At 42.4% G+C, this 23,968-nt stretch overlaps 1 protein-coding gene across 1 annotated transcript in view; it reads right to left on the bottom strand.

Moving 5' to 3' along the window:
* Window positions 1-23,968, bottom strand: part of LOC119161814 (uncharacterized) — a 477,337-nt gene that overhangs the window by 280,841 nt on the left and 172,528 nt on the right. The window contains exons 7-9 of the mRNA XM_037414326.2: window positions 12,230-12,395; window positions 8,059-8,213; window positions 7,018-7,107 (exon numbers count right to left, since the gene is read on the bottom strand). Of these exons, the coding sequence (XP_037270223.1) occupies window positions 7,018-7,107; window positions 8,059-8,213; window positions 12,230-12,395 (411 nt within the window). The remainder of the gene's footprint in view (window positions 1-7,017; window positions 7,108-8,058; window positions 8,214-12,229; window positions 12,396-23,968) is intronic.

Below are 23,968 nucleotides of genomic sequence, written 5' to 3'. Positions count from 1 at the left end.
CTTGTCAGATGGTCGGCAGCCACAATCACGCATCGATTACCACCAACAGATCATGGTAGCGGGCCGTCTATGTCAGTCCCAACACAGTCAAATGGGCGTGCAGGGCATGGTAAAGGCCCGGGTGAATGAGGAAAGGTCTTGAACTGCTAACACAAGGAACATGATCGAATGTGTTTGCGTACGAACATGTACATACTCCGCCAGTAGTAACGTTGGCGGATCCGCTCATACGTCTTTAGCGCACCAGCGTGTGCGTGTTGCTGTTCAGCATGGAAATATTCGCAGATATCAGACCGCATATGCCTGGGTATGACTAGCAGCCATTTACGACATTCCACTTGATAGTTGCGATGATATAGCTGGCCATCCCGTATTGCGAAATGCGTTGCTTGGTGGCGAAGAGCACGTTGGTATTCAGAAGTTGATGTGTTAGAGAGCATATTCAAGAGCGAGAGTATCCATGGGGTGCTTCCGCTGTTCAGATGGCATGTCTGTGACGCTGAGGGCAGAGAGGGGTAGGTCAAGGGCTCATATTTCCAATTCATTAGATTTCACGGGTGATCGTGAAAGCGCATCTGCGTCAGAGATCTCCACCCCCCCCCCCCCCCCCCGATCGGTAGACGACGCGTATGTGGAATTCTTGAAGGCATAGTGCCCAACGTCCAAGTCGACCAGAAGAAACCTTCAGTGAAGCCCACCAACAGAGTGCGTGATGGTCAGTTACCACATCAAAAGTGCGGCCGTACAAATAGGGGCGAAACTTGTTTAACGCCCACATAATCGCGAGGCACACTTTTTCGGTACCAGAATAGTTGGCTTCTTAGTGAGGGTGAAGGTGGCATAGGCGACCACATACTCCGTCGAACAAGGTTTGCGTTGAGCGAGTACGGCACCAAGGCCGACGCCACTTGTATCCGTGTGTACTTCGGTCGGCGCAGTATGGTTGTAATGGCGCAGTACGAGTGGTGAGGCGAGAAGTTGGCGCAGTGTTGCGAAGGCTTCGTCACAGGCTGCTGTCCAATTCGAAAGATCTGCCGGGCCAGCAAGGAGTTTGGTGAGCAGAGTGATGATGGAAGCGAAGTTCTGGACAAACCAATGAAAACAGGACCACAGGCCCACGAATCTCCGTAGTTAGTTAACTGTAGTCGGCTTAGGAAATTAGGCAACAGCACGAAGCTTGTTAGGGTCGCGAGAGATACCGGTTTTCGAGATGACATGACCAAGTATGATGAGTCGTTTAGCCCCGAAGTGACATTTCTTAAGGTTAAATGAAACCTGGCGTTTTAAGGCACTGTAGAATCCTACGCAGACGAGTGAGATGCAAAGTCGAATCGGGTGGCAAAACCACAACGTCGTCAAAATAGCACAAGTATAGGTTTCGTTTGAGACTGCGTAAAATGCTGTTAATCATTCGCCCGAAGGTGGCGGGCCCATGGCAGAGTCCGAATGGCATTACGATAAATTCATAGAGGTCATTCAGTGTGACTATCAGACTCAGTCATTGGAACGTGGCAATAACCTGAGTGGAAGTCAAGCGAGGAAAAGAATTCTGCTCCTTGGAGACAATCAACAGCATCGCCTTCGTGGGGAAGAGGGTAAACATCTTTCCTCGCAATGTTTTAGGCGCTTGTAGTGTACACAGAATCGGATCGAACCATGTTTTTTTTGGACGAGTACAACTTGGGAAGACCAAGGAATAAAAGAAGGCCTGGCGACTTCACCCTGTAGCAAGTCGTCTACTTATTCTGCAATTACGCGATGCTCCGCTGGCGACACATGATAGGGGCGCTGGCAGAACAAGTACACTTGTGTCAATTGTGTGAACAACGGTTTTCGTTCTTCGTAGCACCACTTGGCGAAAGTCAAACGAATGGCTGAATTCGTGCGACAGGGTAACAAGCTGCTCTCGTTGAGCCGTGGCGAGATGGCTGTGAATAGAACGGTGAAATGCATCGGAAGACACGGTGTCCGAGGCAAGGTGAGGAACCAACGCGTTCAGCTCCGTATTCGGCTTGGTGTCTAAGAAATCGGCAGGCACGATAAAACCTTCATCGATAGGCGTAATGTGGCCGAGCGTCTCGTTGCAGTGCAAACTGAGGGGGCACGAGTTGGGATTGGAAATAAATAATCCGGTTGTGTCTTGACAAAGCGCATAATGGCAAACTTTAGTGATGTGTGGCGGCGGCTACCGAAGATTTCAGATGGCATGAATAGGAAGGTAGCGTCAGAAAGTTAAGCACAATAGGCAGGAACAAACTGGCCGCTGGAAGCAGATTGCGCGTCACGTTCGTGAACTTCAGGTGGCACCAGAGGTGCATGAAATGGAGGCCAAAACAAGTAGTCTGGGTATGTTGGTGCGTTCACTGCGAAGCACCGACGCAATGATGTTCAACATGGCCTCGAATTCCGCAAAAGTAACATATGGGCCGGTTGTCAGCAGAGCGCCAAAGATTTCCGGAGTGTTGCTGCGTAGCTGGAAACGGCGCGGTGGACGGTCGCATAGGTTGGTGCGTATACAACGGCAGACGTGGTGGCGGCGTTGCCGCGACGACCGCAAAAGTCAGTGGCGTAGCAACAGGTGTTGGTGGAGAGACAGACGTAGGTAATGGCAACGCCTAGTAGACCTGCTCCTGAATAGCCTGTCTGATGGTTGGCGTTAGGCGGTTTGTTGGTGCTTCAGTGGTCGGCAGATACGAGAGACACGAAAGCTCCCGTGCGACCTCTTCGCGTACACCTCTTTTATCTGTTCCAGCAGGGTGCTGTCACCAACAGCCATGGCAGCGAGAGAGTCGTCTGCTGTCGTCGACATCCGAACTGATGCACGTTGTTGTTGTTTGCGATCCTCTTCCAAGCTCTAACACAAGATCACAAGTTCGGATAGGGTACTTTGACCCTTCGCCACCAACATTTGAAGAACATCATCGTATATGGCTTTCAAGATATGCCTGATCATGTCTTGTTTGGTTTTTTCAGGGTTAAAGCTCCGGCATAAATCGATAACATCTTCAATATAGCTCGTGAAGCTTTCGCCCTGCCTTTACGCACGTCCACATAGGCGCTGTTCAGCACGCAGCTTTCGCACTGCGGGGCCATCGAACACAGCTGCAAGGGTGGTCTTGAAAGTGGCCCAAGTGGCAAAATCAGCACGGTTGTTTGTCAACCACAGGCTGGTGACGTCTTTGAAAAGAAATGAGACATACCCCAATTTCAAAGGGTCGTACCACTTGATGGCGGCACTCCAATTTCGTGTGGTCGTACCACTTGCTGGGGAAACATCTTTTCAAACAGATAGAACCAGTCTTCCACATCTTGGTCTTCGGTGCCGCTGAAGAATGGGGTAACCCGTTGGCGCAGGGTGGTAGGCACGATGCCCAGTTGAGAATGGGCCGTGCTTTGCAGGGTGGTGCCTTGCTAGGTCGTCTGATCAGGCATTTTTTCACATTTGCGTACCCAGCAGACTTGCACCATTTTGCCAGGTAGTCTAATAGCGACGCCAGGTAGTTGGCAGACAGCCAGTACAGACAAAAATACTCTAGGAGCAGTCTAGCGTCTACAGCTCGTGCACACATCTCAAATCCCGGCTGCGGCAGCTGCATTTCCGATGGAGGCGGAAATGTTGTAGGCCCGTGTGCTCAGATTTGGGTGCACGTTAAAGAACCCCAGGTGGTCTAAATTTCCGGAGCCCTTTACTACGGCGTCTCTCATGATCATATGGTGGTTTTGGGACGTTAAACCCCACAAATCAATCATCAACAGCTCGCGCACACGCTTGCGCTTCGCACTTAGAGATGGTTCCACTAGGCATTGCTTTGCGAATTCCCCACTACAATATATATATATATATATATATATATATATATATATATATATATATATATATATATATATATATATATATATATATATATATATATATATATATAAACACAAAGCTTTGTCAAGGCACACGGGAAAGAGCAGAACATAGTGAGTCACTCCAAAAAAGCTATATCTACATTTATATCTGCTCGTTATTCAACTCAACAAACAGTCGAGCTACGCAATGAGCGCTACAACCTTCATACAACTCCGTACTGATATCCAAGCATATATAAGGAAATTCCTAACAATTACTTCTCAAAGAACGACGTCATTGAAAAGGGTGAAGTTCTTTCTCCCTTTGTTCATATCCTGGTTTTTGTGCAATGACCCGCCGCGATGGTCTAGTGGCTAAGGTACTCGGCTACTGACCCGCAGGTCGCGGGTTCAAATCCCGGCTGCGGCGGCTGCTTTCCGATGGAGGAGGAAATGATGAAGTTCCGTGTACTCAGATTTGGGTGCACGTTAAAGAACCCTAGGTGGTCAAAATTTCCGGAGCCCTCCGCTACGGCATCTTTCATAATCATATGGTGGTTTTGAGACGTTAAACCCCACAAATCTAATCTAATCTGGTTTTTTTGCAAGGCATTTTGTTCGCCAAGGGGAATATAAAATAGGTTTGCTGTTTTCTCTAATCGGCTCCTACATTATGAGTCAAAGCTTCACTGCAAAGGCGAATAAATGAATGCAATAGCAACAATTTGAAAAGTCACACGCAGAATGGAAATCAGATCGAAAGGAGCCCTTGTTTCTCGCTCACAAATTTTTCACGAAACATGCTCACAGGGACGGATGCACGCGACTAAGCGTCTTATTTGTTATTTCGCTGAGTCTAAGAAGCGCGCGCGTTTCTCGAACGGAAACTGCCATGATTGAAGTGACCTTTGTGCGACCGGTAACTTCAGCAGAATCGTTCCACCTAAAGCCCAAGGCCAGCTAAGGCGTACAATCCTCACTCCTCACCACCACGAAATAAGGGTGCGCGAGCGAGCGTCGCTCCCTTTCTCTGAGCCGGACAAAGTACGCGTAAATTGGAGCGGGCGCCAAGCGCGATGTGATGACGTGCGCTCATTGCGCTGTCTTTCTGGTAATGCCGAAAACACATCAGCGGTAAGTGGTAGATATAAATAGCTTGCCGTTTGAACGGTAAGCAACGTACTACTGGCTGGCTCAGTGGTTAACGCCTCGCTTTCACGATGTCGAGGTCCCACGTTCGATTCTGCGCGCCGGGAGCTTTTTCAGGATTTTTTTTCGCATTACATATATATAGATGCGTGTACATATACGGTGCATGATATCGACGCCAATGCCGGCGGCAATATCCAGCCGAGAGTGTCCATATATTTTCTATCACAAGAAAACACGCAGCCGCTGGGCAATACCACGCAAAACGAAGCTGGAAATTCCACTCCGAAGAACTTTCGAAGCCGGAAGCCTCGATGGTTCATGGCATGCGCGGTGAATGAAAAGCACACGAAAATTGTCTGCGCACGTTTAACGTCACGTCAGGGTCACCTGCGACCCAGCCATTCAGCGCTGCGGATGCAGCGGCTCCACTAAAGCGAGGGTGAAAAAAGATGAGATCGCTGGTACAGCAAGAGTAAACCAGCGTAGATAAAGGAGCGTTGCTACTTTCCGAAAATGTAGGGCTTTTAGGAGACCGCGCTCATTGCGCCATCTACCTGGTATTGCTGAAAACACAACAGTATCCCAGATTTCAGCATTGCCAGTGATAAGTACTACATATAAATAGCTTGCCGTTTGCACGCAGCAGGAGCTTCACAAGTCCGTGAATAACGCCATGCACTTACACGGAACAGGTCCGATGGTCGCTTTCACGTGCCGGAGTCTTTGTCTGGATTATTTTTTTTTTCTTGCGTTCCTATATACAAGGTGTTTCAAAAAATGTGTCCAATCTGCAGAAAACGCTACTTGCTCGCTGTGTTGAACGTTGTATTTGTTGTGGTGGCAGGCATCTTAAGAGGGTTAATTATAAGGAACAGGAATTAGGGAAGTTTCTTATTTACCTCTTAAGTAGTGGAGTTAGACAATTAAGTAAAAAGGCAGAATTGAAGCCTTCCGTAGGAAGAACCGGTTGCTGCTTTCACGTTCTGGAAACGCGGCCTCGAGTTATAGTTGCGAATCATTGAAATTCTCTCTAACTCTGCGGCGAAACCGAAACCGAAACGTGCAAGAGCGCAACCAAAATGAGGTAGTATTTTTACATGAACCATCAACCGACTTCATTGTGTGAGTGTGGGCTGCCCTCGCCATTACAACACGCATGACGCACATACCATAACGAACAGGGAAAAAATGCACCCCCGTAACCACTGTTTTGAACAGTGACGTCATTGTAGTGTATCTTTGTTCGGCTCAACGATTCTTTGGTTTTGGTTTTGCCCCACAAATAAGAGTTATTTTGGTGATTTCGATTTATTGCTACAGAAGCTTTCTGAAATCCAAAAGTGGCAATTGGTTCTTCGCATCAAGGACTTCAATTCTCTTGTTTGACTTAGCTGCCTAACTCCACTAACTAAAAAGGTAATTCGATACTTCTCCTAATTATTGTTCGAAATAACGTCTTCGACCTTCGTAAGATACCTGTTGCTACAGAGAAAGTAACTGTGAATACAGTGAGCAAATAGCATCTTTTTCTATTTTTATACAATATCGGACATAATTCTCTAAACACCCTATATATATATATATATATATATATATATGCAGTGAATCATGTGCCAGCCGACGCCGGCGCGAAATCTCGCCGAGAGTGTAAAACCCTAATTGAATGACCCTTTTCACGAAACGCTTAACGCAAACACATGAATAACTGTGGAAGTATGCTAGTCTCCTCCGGGTGAGTTCAGCAGAGATACTTGCATGCTTGATGTGATGCAGCTAGCGCCTGTTTGTTGTGCCAAGTTTTTGCTGTGCGTTTTTATGATCGTTCTTCTTAGGTGTCTAGGGTTTTTAGAAAAGCTTGAGCAGAAATCTTATTTGTTCATAACTACACAGCAGGCGTGGCGCGTGATGTTATTATCACTGCACAAGTGACCAGTCATGCATATAGCTAATCTTGTTATTGTGGCATAATTATAGGCTTGAATGACCTGCTGCATGGCAGCCAAACCCACATGTAGAATAAAAAAAACTCACCTGTCAGGCATGGTGGGGTAGATTCTACAAATCCGACGTGACCTTTAGAGTCGAAAGTAAATCTTTCTTGTTTCAGGAACTTGCAGTGCACTGCAGACAGACAGACAGACAGACAGACAGACAGACAGACAGACAGACAGACAGACAGACAGAAAAAATCAGAACATTTAAATTGAGTGAATTATAGGCATGCCCCAAAACAATGTAAAAACAAATTGTAATTGGTATACTCCTGATACTAGTACCACCAATGCTTTGCTAGGGTTGCTGCAGTACTAAAATAAACACCAGCTACTCGTGATAGCTCTCTTAGTGTCATTTTTCTTATTGTAGTTATTGTTGACAAAAAACACAATATAGCCAAGCATACTTTTTTTTCAAAATTCGCACATGTGAGCTGTTTGATTGCCAAAATATCTCCTCTAAACCCTCCATGTATCATCTCTGTCCTCTGATTGCTCGTTTTAAAATCACTGCTTTTACAAAGACTACTCAACGTGTCTGCATCGAACCGTAAGAAATTTCTGCACATATAAGACGTTACAAAAAAAACTCGTCTGCGATTAAGTATTTCTGTTTATCGTCAAATGATAGACACGGGTGTCTCCTTTGCAGCGTCCATGGCATAGGCTGACCTCATTACTGCTTGAGTCCCTGGAGTTGATAGACTTACTAGATTTGGCAGTTTCTGAGAATTTGCCAACCTGTAGTTCTTATCAACGACACGAAGATTTTACGTTGTAAACACCGCTTCAACTTTGCTTCAAGCCTTCGTTCAACTTCTGTCATGAAATGAGCCCACTACCAGTCATTTTGCCTACTTTTCGTACTGATACCTTAAAGATCAAATTGCCTGTACCTTGCAGAAGTGCTATCCAGGCTCTCAATACAGGATTCGTAGGCAAGGAGCATTTAAACAAATACATAAATCATGCAGAACATTGCTCAGGCAATGGAAGTTAAATAAACGGTGACGACTAAAGCGACTACTGCTAATATATTATAAGTGGTTAAATTAAAAAAAAGTGAAACAGTACTTACAAACATCCGTAATATTGTTAATTACGAGCAAGTCCTTAAGAGCGGTGCTGTCATTGAAGACGTTGTGCTTGTTAGTATGGCCGTCTAGAAGCCATGCTAGTTCTTCTCGTTCATAGTAAACAAATATGCTAATGCTTATGTGGTTCATGTAATCTCTGTATGAAAAGCAAAAGAAAACAACAAGCCATTTGCATCAATGGGAGAAAACATTTAACAGTAGCTACTAAATAAGTATTTTGCGCTTGCATGCTGATGAGAAAAAAGCTTTGTCTTCTATCGCTACAACACAATATTAGAGTTGACGGGGAGTGAAAGCAGCAAGGAGCCCTTCAAGAAAATATCATTAAGCCAAAAATACAGAGTGGCGAGAAAAAACCAAGCTTCCACCATGTACAGAAATAGAGAAAACACGTAAATATATATGCTGAAGCCTAATATATGCTGAAGCGTAAATATATATGCTGAAAATACATAAGTAGACATTGATACTAATCGAGAACAAAATTAGCTATTCTGAATACTGTCCCATTGCATTTTCAACATTTCTCATTAACACTTTGAGCATCAATGTAAACAATAACAAAACATATATAAACGAAATAAAGTAGTTGCCAACGAATGCTGTAGCATGTAAACACCAATTACCTTAATTTAGCAACCCTTAAACAGTAATTCATATATGGCGTCATTCATGACAGGCGCCATCGATGAATGAATGAAAGGTCTGACCAGCTTTCTGGATGCTGAATGGCGTTCGAAGAACTTTTATTAGTTCGTATGAGGCCCCGACAGTATATGTTGCAATTGTTATGTGTAACAAGACATTGGAGCTGCGATCGCAAATGGTATATCTTGGAAAATTTGTTACAATATGGTCGCACTTCGGAGGTTGGACATGATCTCATGGATAAGCAGCATTGGGCACCTGTCTACTGTCGTAACTCTATTAGGCGTCCGGTAGTCTCCACACAGGCACCGGTCCCCTAGTGCAAACTTTGCGACCATATGAATTTGAGATTCAGTGGCCACAGGCGAGGGTGTGATAATCCCAAACTCCAGCATATGATTCAACTCATTCCAAGTGGTTTCGAAGCTCTCGGGAGACATGTGATGAGGCTTCACGTATACAGGTGGTATTATTTTCGATATGTAAGGGCGCTTCTCGTCCTTCGGTGAAACGCTGGCTGTTTTTTTTTTATTGAAATAGAAAATAAACTGAGGAGTTTTTGTCCCCGTTACTTAGCGATGGCTACCCCTTTCGACTTGATTGGAATGAATAAAGAAAATAAAAAACAATAGCATATAAACATATATACAGTCCTGCATGGGGGAGAGCAAAAGCTCTCCTACGGGCAAAATAAACACGTAGACGCCATGCTCACTTTTAACATTTGTCCACTCAGTAGTCGTCACAAACCTTCGTTTCTTCGAAGAAGTGTTGAAGCAGCTTCATTGCTGGCTGCCTAGTGAGCTCGGGGACCGCATTACCAAATTCCAGTGAAACGTCAGCTTCCAACTAGTCCTAGTAGCCTATAGGACTCTTTGCAGGGTACTTTGAGCATTTCCCTTGCACCATTGTTTGCTACACGAGCTCTACGAGGCGTTTGCTCCTCTTATCAACAAATTCTTGCTTCAGCCATGAATAAATGTATCTAGTTGCTCCTTTCAAATCTAAGTTGCGCGGTAGTAACGCTGTCCTTTGGGGGCAAAAGTGGTGTTGTTGACCACTTGATGAGAGAATGCAATGAAGACACGGAGCTCACCAGCCACCAACGGCGTCGCCGCGCTCACATTAGCGCTGGCGCCACAAACAACAGCTACAGTCGGTGGGATAGAACCGCGATGGGCAACACTCTGGAATAGCTAGCATACTTGTGGCTCTCAGTATTGACTGTGGTTGTTTCATGCGTACTGACCGGGTGGGACGAATTTCTGAGCTACATTACCGTGCTTCCAGCGTGTCGTCTGTCGCACCTCATCTGCAGTATACATGGCCTGCATACACTGCACCGCTGCTGAGGTATTAATGAAATCACGTCTAGAAGATAGAAGGTATGCTGACATATGTGTTGCAGGTCGTTGGACCATGCGGAAGTACCAATATTTATTTGCACGTGCGCGATAGAATGCGCGACCATCGTGTTAAATAAGTTAGCTAGTTCGGCGAGCTTCGAGAGTTCTTTGTCGGAACACTGCGTGAAAACCACACACCCTGTGGTCGTTGGGAGCGCTTGGACGAAAGTGTTGGGAGCTGCACACTGTCTACACCGGTGATAATTTAGGCGAGTAGCTGCCGGTTACGACGCATCAAATGGCCAGACTTCAAATCGCCGAGCACACAGCCACGCAAAAACCGTCGATGTCTCCAAGTCGCTAACATAGCTTAGAATTATGAGCCCTTGCCAGAGCGTTGTTTTGCTCAACCATCACTAGTGGAGCCACGACCACGTTTCCTACTGCGGTGACCATTGCACACAGGAGACTAGGGACCACGTCATGCTAATTTGTCGGCCCGGCAGTTGTGCGTCAGATGGGGCTTTGAACTTCCACCTATAGGAGGCAGAGTTCTCTATCAGCTGTACAAAATAACGGCTGCCTAAGTTCGACCATGTAGGTGCATCGTGCCTCGGCTGTAGCCTTCACGGCGTCGATGCACAGGATTGACGCTAAGACTTGTACGGGTCACCAACATTGGGACGTGTATGTGCCAGAAAAAAGTTGACTTCAAAGATTGAGACCCAACCTTTTCTAATTTGTTTTCCTTCTATTTAGCCTCTGCATTCACCACTGGTGAAATGATTTGAAATGACACGACTCCAATTTCACTCAGGTAAGTGTCATTTCGAAGCTATTGCGCCTTAAATATACGACGAAGAGCACGCTAGCATTAGTGGTATAAGAAAATTACCATTTCACAAGGAATGACACCACATATTAGGCTATTGGCAAGTGAGAAACCGCACAAAAGAAGTTCAAGTGACGACACCACCTTGAATACCCATTTTGCTAAAATATATTCTAGAAAATATCGTAAGTACTATCTACCGATAGCAGATGCAGCTACACATGTCCTTCATACACTGCATTACTGCTGAGGTATGAATAAAATCGTGTCTAGAAGATAGACGGTATGCTCACATATGCGTTGCAGGTCGTTGGACCATGCGGAAATGTAAGTGCACAGGTAAAAAAGAAGGAAAACAAATTACAAATGGTTGGGTCTTTTGAAAACCAAATGCCCATAATTCACTGTGTGAAATTAACAATAGTGAGGTTTCAAATCCACAAACCACGATAGTATAATGAGGGGTGCCCTAGTAGAGGGATCCGCAAATTTAAACCATTTATTGTTTGTTAACGGGTGCGGAATTTACTTAGTGCACGGGCCTCTACCATTTCACCTTCATTGAACCCACAACTTTCATAACAGCAGCCTAGCACCGAAACCACTACAATACAGGGGTGGAAACACCATGTCACATTACAAACCTTTATTTGGGTTTTCCTGTCAATACTTGGTTGAAACCGTATGTCAAGTATTCATATTGGCAAGCTTCATGCATCACCAGCTAGTGTACTGAGTCTTGAGGTGAACGAGCTAAATTTAAGCTCCAGCAGGAACCCACACAATGTATTTGTTTTTTTTATTTATTCGAAACGTGATAGTTTTCTACTTATTTTACAGCGATGTTAACCCTTTTGACATAGCCCTCTTACAGAAGGCTAAAAAATAAAAATGCCATAACATTCACCAGTACACAAATACAGGATACTTGAAGGAGTTACACTTGTACAGATAGTCATGCATTGTCCCTTTGAATTTAGGCAAATAGTTCTGTTTTGCAAGGCACATCAATTTTTCACTCAGCATTTAATTTCTGCTAGAAAATACGCCACTTTGAGACGGACTGCATAACATACAAGTACCATGTTTGAGACAACGATGACGAATGGCCGGACTCATGGCAACCCACTAGCCACCTAGCCCCTCATTAGGCATAAGGCACCTCCTGCAAGGCTCGTTCGCTTTTTAGTCTAAAATAAGCCAACAAATACAATCCATTTCCATGTGAAAACAACTAAGTGGACACTTTGTGGATAATGCCTTCTCAGTTTAAAAAAATATTTGTTTCTCGATTTAAAAGGAACAAATATAAATTAAGCAACTTACGTTGTTAGTCCAGAATAGCTCCATTTGGCTAACTCATCAGGCTGCTGGCGATTCAAAGCCTTGTCTATGGCTCTTGCAAAAAAAACAAAGCTACTGCCCGCAAATTGTATAGGTCCAGGATCGACATTGGCATGCAAATGCCCAGTTAAACGATAGGTGTCGAAGTCTGTAGCAAAGAAAGAAAATGAATAAATGAAAAAGCACCGTGAAAGAACTTCTGCACAGTTTGAGCGAGAAAAAAGTGAAGGTGGTGTCTCACCAACCTACCCCACTTTCTTGACGTGCTAGCTTACGCTAGAGGGTAGAAAATCAGCCAGAAAAAAAAAGGAGACGATGCGCAAAAATTCAAGCAAATTGGCTCACGCCAATTCCTGTGCCCTTTATCATTGCATGTCACACAGAAAAAAAGGGCAATATTTGTGCATCATACCTGAGGCTCGCTTTTTGAATCTTTATAATGACCACGTTTTGAACGTTCAACATGTCAAACATACAAACTTCAGGGTTGTTAAACAATTTTACAATAATCACAGTTCCGTGACTCTCTGCTTCAATTAGGAGCCTGATATATGAAACACTCCCAAAGGGGAGACCACTTTGCAATTAAAACAACGACTCTAAAGGGCAGTCAGTTAGGTACCCTAGCAAAAAACCGTGATTATCGCAATAACCACGGTGAGTCTTCGTGAGACTACTTCAGCGTTTTCAACGACACAATTTCAAATTTATAACGACGACGCAATGATATGTTACCTGTTCACCGGCCAAAATATCGTGGCATGCATGGCTCTCACGTAATCAGCTGGCACCAATTACTCTTGAAATTGAACCAGATTACTCGCAGTATCCGCCAGCTCAGTTAAACGATAACACGTAGCCTTTTGAGATGTCAGGAGTGAGGGTTAAATGCAGCACAAAAGAAATTCGGTGTTCTTCGAGTGTTGCGACAAACTGTTTTCGCAGTCACCACATTTGCCACTGATGTGGCAGGACCCTATTGTGATGAAAAATCTGTAAACAGGAGTTGTGTGGAGCAGATGTTTCGACACAACCACTGTTTGGTCTCAAGCTTCCATCTTCCCCAGCCTCTAATTTTTGAACCCTATTGTGGCAGCCTATCATCCAGACAGCTGAACGTGCATATCATTAAAAATACGAGCCGCCACACAAAAGTTTCATGAGTCATTTAGAAAGAACAAAACGCAGTGCTAACTAAATTTTTTCCAAAGCCTATAAAGATTTCCTAGAAATTAGTAATAAAAAGAAAGTGACGTCTTCATAAATAAACAGCTAAAGGTATGATTTATTTTCAAACGCGAAAAGCATTCTTGTGTTGAATGTCTTACCTCGAGACTTTCATTTTTTTATCGATAATGCGCAAAAGCTCATATTGTTGCCAAAGTAAATTATTTGTGCGGAATGTAAAATTTAGCTCACCTGTAGGTCGCCAATTACGAACATGAAGAACCGCAATGCTGTAAACATAATCAACAACTTCCCAGAACAAGTGGGTATGACAACAATGTCACTATCGTTGTTGTCAAATGTGTCAGCGAACGATAATGCACATGAACATAGATCACTTGGAACCAATAGCCAATTTTGACAAAAAATAATTTACTTCATTTGAACCATGGAATATGAATATCGTGATGGTTCACAAGAAGCAACAGTGATGCCTCCTGACAGTAACGACAAAAGCTTAATTTTATTTGCTGAACATTATTACTCGCCATAAGCCCAAATAACAAAAAGTTCAGAATGCACTTCAGTCCAGATATTTCAATCTTTCCCCGTAAAGGTATGTATGTGGCTTCAAAACAAACATGAGTTTTTGAATGAAATAAGTATTTCAATAAATCACCAAAACATGCATAAGTCACGCTAATACGAGCTTGTATTTGATTTCCAGAGAATAGAGTTTAATAAAGGTGATGTACACTTCACACAGTCGCGGACAGTTTGTCGTGATTAGTACGTTGTGGGGATATAAGTGCTTTAGCGCAGAGAAGAACAGGTCTGGCCAGAGGTTAATAAAAGCACTCACTTTAGTTAGATATACTGAATGAAGGCGAAAAACGTCACATCACACTGTAGCCTTTAGTTAGATATACTTTAGTTAGATATACTGAATGAAGGCGAAAAACGTCACGTCACACGGTAGCCAATGAGTAGAAAAGCTTTCAATTACTTAGCGTTCTATCTTGTTCATATCACTGGACGCCAACAGAGCTACACTGCACTGCCACATGAAGTTTCTTAAAATCTTCATTATGAATAGAAGCTAAAATATTTCGGAATTCCTAGTGAAATCTAGGTCACGCATACTGCCATCGGCGGTGTATTGAGGCTGTTCGGTTCGTGACAGAGAACGCGCCTAAACAATCGCAATATCAGAAAGAAAAGACGCATTCCGATAAGTGACTAGCCATCAAAATGAGTAGCAAAACGTAACGAAGAGCCAGAATGTTTCTACAGCAAAATGTTTTTTTTTTTCCGGTCTACACCATGCTATCACTGTTGTTGTAGTTGTCGCACAGATAAAGCATCACAGAGGTTGGACTAAAAACAAACTCCATAAAAGAAAATCACGGCGGTGAAAAAAATGATTCTTCGAATTTCGCGTATGATAATGATGATGATCTTAATTTCACTGGCTGCTCTCATAGGCGCGTGCACAAAACGCTTTACAGCTTGGTAGTTTGCATGGCGGGAAACTGGTTGAATTTTTCAGTAAAAAAAAGAAACAGCTGTGAAAAAAAAGACACGTTCAGGAACAAGCGCCTGTCCGCGTCGTACTGCTTGTTAACCAGTCTTTTTTTGCACGATTATTCACTTTGAAGTTTTGTTAACAAACTAGGCCAACAGCGAGTCCTACTATTCTTGGCGATTATTTTTGTTGACATTGGAGCGAAGGCTATGGAGGCGGGGCCTCCACACACTCATGTTTTTCCACAAGTAGCGTGGGCTCGCGGCTGACTTTGGTTTTGCTCGCTCTAAGCGTCCACGCTTTTAGATTAAAGTGGTGTTATTTTGCAGACTGCAAAGCCGTATCGTTGTGGGGGGTTGGAGGTTATTGCGGAAGGATGAAAAAGCATGTCTGACAGGAAATTTCAGTTTTAACAGTGGAACTGCTTTAGACTATTGTTTGAGTATTGTTTGCGATAACTCACACCTCAATGCACCATAGCACTACAGAGTTCATTAGGTTCGAGGAAAACCAAGAATAACAAAGGGAAATGGTTGAACAAAGAGTGATGGAGAGTTGTCAGAAGCAGAAGTGGAGGGTGGAAGTGGAAATGAAGGTTATAAAAACGAGAAGTTCTGAGGCGAGGACTCGGGAATGGGGCTACGATAACGTTTGGTCGGATGTTGAAGCAATACTTTTTTGCAGACTAGTTGGTTCACACTTGAAAAATTGAATTGCTGCACAAACTTGAAGAAAAAAACAAGAGAGACAAGAAAGAGTGCAGTCACACTTTCTGCAGTACTGCACTCTTTCCTGTCTCTCTTGTTTTTTTCTTCAAGTTTGTGCAGAAATTCAATTTTTCAAGTATGGTCGGATGTGTTGGTGTAAGTTCATAATTTATTTTAAGGTGCAAAAAAAACGTTAACATATTTGCAGCGGGGCATGAGACAGAGCACAACTGAGAAGTGATGAGTGAGTTTTCAGAAAGATTCAGATGCAGAAAGACACATCCCGCCCGTTTCATGTGCATTATATATATATATATATATATATATATATATATATATATATATATATATATATATATATATATATATATATATTTATATATATATATATATATATATATATATAGAGAGAGAGAGAGAGAGAGAGAGAGAGAACGTTCAAGTGGATACAGATTTTTAAAAAGGTAGAAATAACGGACAACTGTAGGAAAACTTTTTATTCCAACAGTTCAGCCAGGGTCAGGCCTTCGCTTCGGCATGGAATACAAGACATAATAGAATTGCACTCCCTATATACAATGTACGACAGCTGGCTTCCAACACATGTGTAAGTATATCGTTGCAAGCGTGAGATATACAAGGTTCGCAAACTGATGTGAACCAAGGGGCATTTGTTCGATGGGATTGTAGCACGAAGATGTGACAAAACGTGCAAAAGTCAGTCTTAAAAAAACCAATACCTTTTCAAGTGTAGGCGCGGGTTATAAAGATTTAAACCAATGCTAACATCGGTGAAGATATACATAGAATAAACTGCGCTATAAAAGCATAACATTATCAGGTGTAGAACAAGCACAAACAACAGTTGAAATTTGAAATGAAAATGTGGAACAAGGTGCACGAACATATGCTAACATGAGTGTACCAGCATCAAACATACAGTGGCGACGTTAGTCAAGATGCATCAAAATGACCTAACATGAGTATTATAACGACAAACAAAAAGTGAAAATGCGTAAAAAATGCAGCTGAAGAAGTTAACAATAGTATACCAACAACAGACAATAGAAGAAGCAGTAAAAGTGGTAACTACAGTGAAAGCTTCTTCAACGAATGGCATGCGTCATAACAACTATTGAAAGCAGCTGAAAAAAAGTTCATTTGTGTGCAACCGCGGAAAAAGCCACAATCACTGAAATAAAACACCGAGTTCGATTTAGCAATCTTACGCAACTTTTACGCTGGTTACATTGTCAGTGCGCCCAAAATTTCGTTAACGCTAGTTGATACTTCCCTCAGTTTGTAGATGAGAAATCATTCACCCACCTCCTTCTGATGATGAGTTTTAAAACGCTATTTGAATACCGTAGTCTTTAGCATATCAAGCCAGTGTCCTGGCATGCTGACGTGTTTTGATAGAGGCAGGTTCGGAAGCGTGGTTACGTGCGCTTTTAATTGTTAAATCGCAATCTAAATGGTATTTAGGTCTGCCCTACGTACTGAAAACTACAAGTTGAGCATTCAAGTAGACATATACAGTTTCCTGTGTAGCAGCAAAGGTTTCCTTCATTCATAAGTGTAAAGATTGCTGCCGAGCTTTTAAATGATGCTGTGGTTTTTGTGTGGTAGCATACTTTGCAACATGGCTTGAGGCGAGGACGGCAATGAGAATGATAAGAAGTTATTCTAGCTGCTGGACTGTGAGCAGAATGATTGCATATAATATTCTATTCTAACTGATATAGACGCCTTTGGTTGTTTAGTTAACATGGGTGGGCAGATTCACATTCTTTCCATTCACTACGTTTTGAGGACACATGTAAAACTTCAGGCAAAATAGATGCTTGGCTTATTTTACTTTATTTCTTGGGGATAAGAAAAATCTTTTTTGTAATCTCAAAATAGTAGGACGCAAACCTATAATTAAAGCAATGTGTGCAATAAATGCAAGAAGCACACAATCCTTTTCATTTTCGTGTAGACACGGGAGACAAGTGCGACCCACTTGGAAGCTCACGTGCTCAATAGACACCCATCAGCAGTCAAAGAGTCAATGTGGCGGCAGCTGCAATAACGGTCTCGTATGACATGGTCACAGTTTGGTGTTCTCTCAATTAGGAAAGATTAAACTACAAATAGCCAACAGAACATCGCAGCTGCCAAAGACCTTTCAAAGTTGCTGCAGTCAAGTTAGTACTTTATTGCTATATTTCTAAACATAGAACAAAGTCTGTATTTTAAAACATGTTCATTGTGACAATGTTAGAAATGTATTGTGAAAGCTGCAGCATTTTGCTAAGTACAATCGCATTGAAATGTTCCAGTTACGGCATCAAAATGGGACCACTTGACGCTCAGGGCTATGAGGATGATCTGCGCTGACTACGTCATGCTCCCATCAATAGCATCAGTGGGCTCCTGGTAAACCCAGCCTTTCCCTGGTTGGAGGCGTCTCCAGACAGGATTGTTTATGATCCAGTGGAATAGTCTTATGGTGTAGGGTAAATTAAATGTCCATGCTCCCTACTTGGTCCCAAGGCATCTACGCTCGAATACACTGACTTCGTTTCAGTATTCAGGGATGGTGTATTGAAGCTGCACAAAGAGCATCAGTATTATCGCCAACTGCTTCGTTAGACAATTGTGGCCCAGTTGCGCTGGGTTGACTTCGTTGTCTGAGGAGGAAATTTTATTTTATATGAGAAAATAGTGTTCAGCAAGCTTGAAATAACGATTGCTAGAGGGATGCTTGATAACCTTTATTTAAGCACCGTGTGGTCATACCTTTCATACACTACACAGTAAGCTGGATTGACTATTTATTGGAGAGAGTAACGTAAAAGTCAATATGCTTTGCGATTTCACCAGTTTTGTTGAGCTAATCCATAAATTGCAGAGTTGCATTTTAGATGTTCAGGCTATACTGCCTAAAACCACGATGTCATAATTAGATGTCGTAGTGAAGGACTGCAAAGGTTTGTATTCCCCCAACATGCACCGAAACCTAAGCACACGAGCGTCTAGCATTTTGCCTTCACTGACATGTGGCCACTGCAATTCAATCCAGGCCAGCAGTCAAGCAGCGTAACTACAAGATCATCACTGGCCAAAATGAGTAATTTGGATAAGCTTAACTAAGAGCTCATGTCTATTGCAGTAAACTGCATTGGCATATTGAAGTTAAAGCAAAATATATATTATAATTACTTAATCTCTTGAGTTATATTTTGACGGATAACCTCATAAAATAAACCCGCAGGTTGTGGAATGAAATCCCGGCTGCGGCGGCTCTATTTCAAATGGAGGCGGAAATGTAGGCCCGTGTGCTCAGATTTAGGTGCAAGTTAAAGAACCGCAGGTGGTCGAAATTTCTGGAGCCCTTCATTACGGCCTCTCTCATATTCATATCATAGTTTTAGGACGTTACACCCCACATATCAATCAAGCTCATAAAATAAAACAAGTTCAACATGTCAAATGACAGGGTTAGAAAAAAGAGCAGATAACTGTCTTTCACTAAATTTCACGAACTTGCAACTGTTCCTGAAAAGAAAACCGTAAAGGTGATATATAGTGCGAGGAGCTATGTTAACAGATAATATTGCATATAGAAGCACACGAGGTGTCACATCACACCGAGTGAATTGCACACAAAGTGAGTGGTTTATAATTCTACCATTGCAGTGGTCAAACGTCGTTAATCACGATCAGCGAAGTGTGCAATTGCATAACTAGTACCTTCCGGACACGTATTGGTGGTCTCACTCATTATGACATAGTAGGCACTCCGCGAAACTTTTTTCGTATTTGTCATTCTAAGACAGTTCTAAACGGCAAATGCTTTGCGTACAGGCATTCCTTTTATTGTGGTATGATTACTGTTATATGCCGAGAAGGTTATGTAAGCTACGTCAAATTATGCTAAAGGCAAAACTCACATCGTCCACTTTTTATTGTTCTTGTGTACAACCGATTTTCCATTTGTATTTTCATTGAATTGTTCGATTTCTACGGGTTGATGATGATACTCTCTTTGTTTTAGCTCACATAATAAGAACAAAACAACGCCTGTGTTGGATTTCAGTATGTGTTCCTCCACTTGCTAATGTTTTTGTCCCAGAGGGGACATGAATAAGTAGTACTTCCAAAAGGACAACTACTGTGCGAAATGACTTAGCGACAGAGACATACGAGGGTTTGGTGCGGCGCAATTTCCATGAACTTGTTTATCCATGTGTCGCTTTGTGCTACGAGACCTCTTAAAAAGTCATGAATCAAGTACAACTTGTCAAAGAAAATCTTGTGGTAAATGAATAACACGGATGCCTCTGCCTTTGTAGATGCTAAATAAAATGCTATGCTGAAGTAGATCTTGTCGGTGTTAAATCTGCAAATACTACAGCTAATCAGGCAAGCCTTTGATAAGCCGTATTAGCAAACTAGTCGACGAAGTAAAAAAAAATATAGTGTTAAGGAGTGCTTTTATTGCCACTTCACCCCTGATAAAAACGGCATTTACGGTGACTCAGACTACGCTCGTACAGCTTCACGCAGAAAAAAAGGTGCAATTGTTACATATCTGAGAGACAAGTAAATGTGCCGACATTTTATTGCATTTTAAAGGAATACACGAACATGATGTACTCAGGAAAACCAACAGCATATTATATCGAATATTCCTTTGTTCAAAAATAACAGCTTAGAAGCATTCACTCGTCCAACATGATTAACTAAGAGAACATCAATGTGACGAGAGTAAATGATATCAGAACAAATAAGTGTAAATTAAGCAACGCTATGAATCACAAGTACTTTGTATAAAGACCTCTGCTTGAAGGCATGCATAGACCACACAAGTCAGTAACGGTACATCAAATAGAGAGCAAATGCTAGCAGAACAAAAAATACGAGGGCGTAAACTAGGCAAGACTGCGAGTCACATGAACTTTTGGTAAAAATAACATCTTGAAGGAACGCACAGGCCACACGTGATTCAATATGGGCACACAAAAGTGAAAGAAATGGCCCCATGTCTACATGTTTCACTGCAAATCCCATCGAAAGACAATAGTCTTGCGACTGTAGAGAGTGAACGAAACGTTTACTTGATGTTCTGCTCGAGAAAATTGGTGAATTGTATTCTGGAGGCGCTGCGCTAGAGAGTCTCAATCCTTGCAGTGAATGCAAACGAGCGCATTGAGGCACGTTAGACACGAGTGCTATCTGGAAGTTTTCTTCGAAAACGAACGAAGGCGTGCGCGCCTGTCTCGGAGGCGATAAGCTGTAAAACGCAAAGCGACGAGCAGGTGCCCCCATCATGTCGTCTTAGCAAAGCGTTGGAAATACTTGCTTTTTTGAACATGGAGTTGCATTCTCAGCGCAGCGTGATAAACGCTACGGTCCTAAGAATGACCTATATGTCTTCTCTAGTATACATACACACATATAAAATAGTGACATGTTGTTATGGTGCCTCAGATACACACAATAAGTGCGTTTTCGTTTACAATCGCAGAAATATGAGCGCTGAAACTTGAGCAATATCGGTGATGAACACGGCTGGCCGTTTGGGGTATCGTATGGCAGACAAATCGACAAACATAAAGACAGGCAGGAAGACAGAGAGATATAAATTTTACGTGGACGTACCCCAAGCAATACTATCATTTTTAAAAAGGTATATCAGCAACACTACGAACACATCAGCTTTGATCCTCGCTCAGAAGCGGTCGCTGGCAATTGGTCTAGAAGGCACTCACAACCAACACATTATCATCTAAGGCTACTAAAGAGATGGGAATCGGCCGGTCAAAATAAGATACCCTAAATTTTCTTTTCTCTCTACGTGTATTCTCAATACTGCAATTTCCTGGGTTTCCTCTGCTAGTTCAGGAGTGAATTCCACTTGCATTATGATTAGTGGAACATTTGGCATAACTTCCTTGTTCTACAACAGGTATTTTATATTAAATAACTTGTGAGGCATGAACAAATTACATATATCAAAGTCCAGGTTGTAAAACCTACTCCTCACTATGCACCTTCTGAAATGTGCACCCAGAGAATAGGGCTGAAGCAAAAGTGAGTTAATCATGTGGTGAGATGCCTACACGAGCTTTGAAGTTATGGGCCGACTTGTGTGAGCAGTAAGCCTAGGGGGCTGTCTCACAAAAGACGTTGGCGCATCACACCTGATCTTTGTGGCGTCCAAAATGACGCGTGTAAGCGAATATTTCTCCTTGAGTGCAGGTGTCTTGGAAGCATCAATACCTTGTATGAAAAGCCATGTTGCTATTTTAGTAAGCTGCAGATACATGAAGTGAAGCATTGTAGAACAAAATCTTCGCACTGTGCTTACACAAGCATCTAACAAATATCCAAGGTGTCGATAAAATAAGTCGACCATAAGTTTAACCAACCAACGGGAAAGTTGATTTTATACACTAATCTTCGGCTGCCGATCACGATCATCAAAATTTAGCAGTTCACTTCTCGTTCGCTTGCGTACAATGTTCTAACCATTTTTTCCAGAACCAAGAAGGTGGATGAGGTAACAAATATTATTTTGAATGTGCAGTCCAGTGTAAGATTTTATACCGTCACAGCTTTTCTTGAACCATCCAACTCCAAATAAAGTCAATTCTTCATGTTTTTTTTGTTCAGCAACAATCTCTGAGTAAATTAAGTTTATTTTTTATGTTGTTCGCTCAATTGCCTCTTGAGACGCTCGTTTTATTCTTGCATAAATATGCCTTTGCAGTGAGCTTAAAGCCGTTTCTCTAAGAGCTGCTTTAGAAGTTGAGTTTCTGACGGTGCAGCTGCCCCACTTGCTTTTCTTGCAGCCATCTCTTGTTTGAAGATGGAAAAAGTTTTTCTGCTTGTTCAAATACCTATATAGGCTGGTTTCTTTTATAACTCTTGATCGTTGTGATAAAGCAGAGTGGTTTCTGTATCTTCATCGTTGTCTCATCACCGTCTTCGTTGAATGCATCTTTGATGCTCCTAAATTCCGAGTTTTCCATGTCATTTGTTCGGTAAGAAGCAGTATAAGCGCTTACCTCTCGTCTAGTGGGAAGTGCTTGGTTACTGACATCGTGTTTTCTTTCAATTTAAGCTTCTGAAGCAACACCCGCAAAGCGGGTGAGGTTTTGAGAAGGTTTTAGGCGAGAGCAGACCTTGTTCGCCTTTGAGACTTCGAAAAGTGGGTCCTAATCTCGCCTGATGGCTTCGATCTTCTTTTTTAGATCCTATTAGTAATCTTAAATTGCCTTTTTTCAAATTGCTTTATTCATTCATTTACTTATTGTTGTTGGTGAAACAATCTGCTTCATTTTCTGTATTCGTTATTTCTAATCAGGTATTTTTCTTTTAATTTTTGCCCTTTTTCAATAGTTTAAAAACCACGAGCTAACAAATTAACAGTATTTCGTCAGAACTACCAGGTTCTTGGCCTATCTCCTAGCGGCAGTGTGTGCCTTAGTTTACAAGCACTTTCTTCCTTTCTTCCTGTATGTGTCGGGGTCTGTTGGAAATCAGTAATATGTATCCTGTAAGTAAAAATTGCTCAGAATGCTTACTTTTATGATGGAGACATAGCTGAACAATCATGCTCAAAATTAATACACAATGTAATTCAACGCAGTTTCAAACACTGGACAGATAAAGCACTCTACAGCGCAGTTTATACATAAAGGTGAATCGTTCCTAATTTCACTTTCAAAGGCCTATATACGCACGGTTATGTGCGCACAACACACTGGTGTCGCATTTTGAATATTTGTAAATGCAGATAATAAATGTCTTTCTATATGCCGCGGTATAAGTTCATTTACGAAAACCACTCCTTTGAAGCGTTCATACACTGCCCAGCCGTCACATAAAATGCAAGCGTAGATCTGCTATACAAGTTTTCCTGCTACCTCGATCACGTAAATGTGGCTTATGAACCACAAGTAATTGGGTTTAGTCGGCAACATAACGACGCACTCAAGGCTTTAAGAGAGTAAATATTCAGAGATCCTTGTCCAACCACGAATTACTTTCGCTTTTAGAGAATCTGTGGGCAAAGTACGGCAAAAAATTTTATTGTAGAGTGTCACACGATGGCGTTGCACTGTGTTTAGCGAGAGAAGTTATCAAAAGGACAAAATGGTGACCGGTAAACATAGCATTGCGTACGAAAAACCATAATTAGTTTTAGATATAAAAATATTTAGCTAGTATTGTCATCGCTAAACTGCCTCTAGATCCTTTGAAAACGAATATGCCACATATCAAGTGATAAAAACAAGTGAGAAAGCACGCTTATTCACATACCAAAGC

The sequence above is a fragment of the Rhipicephalus microplus genome, chromosome X (genome assembly GCF_043290135.1).
Source record: "Rhipicephalus microplus isolate Deutch F79 chromosome X, USDA_Rmic, whole genome shotgun sequence".
NCBI classification, from domain to species: Eukaryota; Metazoa; Arthropoda; class Arachnida; order Ixodida; family Ixodidae; genus Rhipicephalus; species Rhipicephalus microplus.
This window is presented reverse-complemented; position numbering and strand designations above follow the sequence as displayed.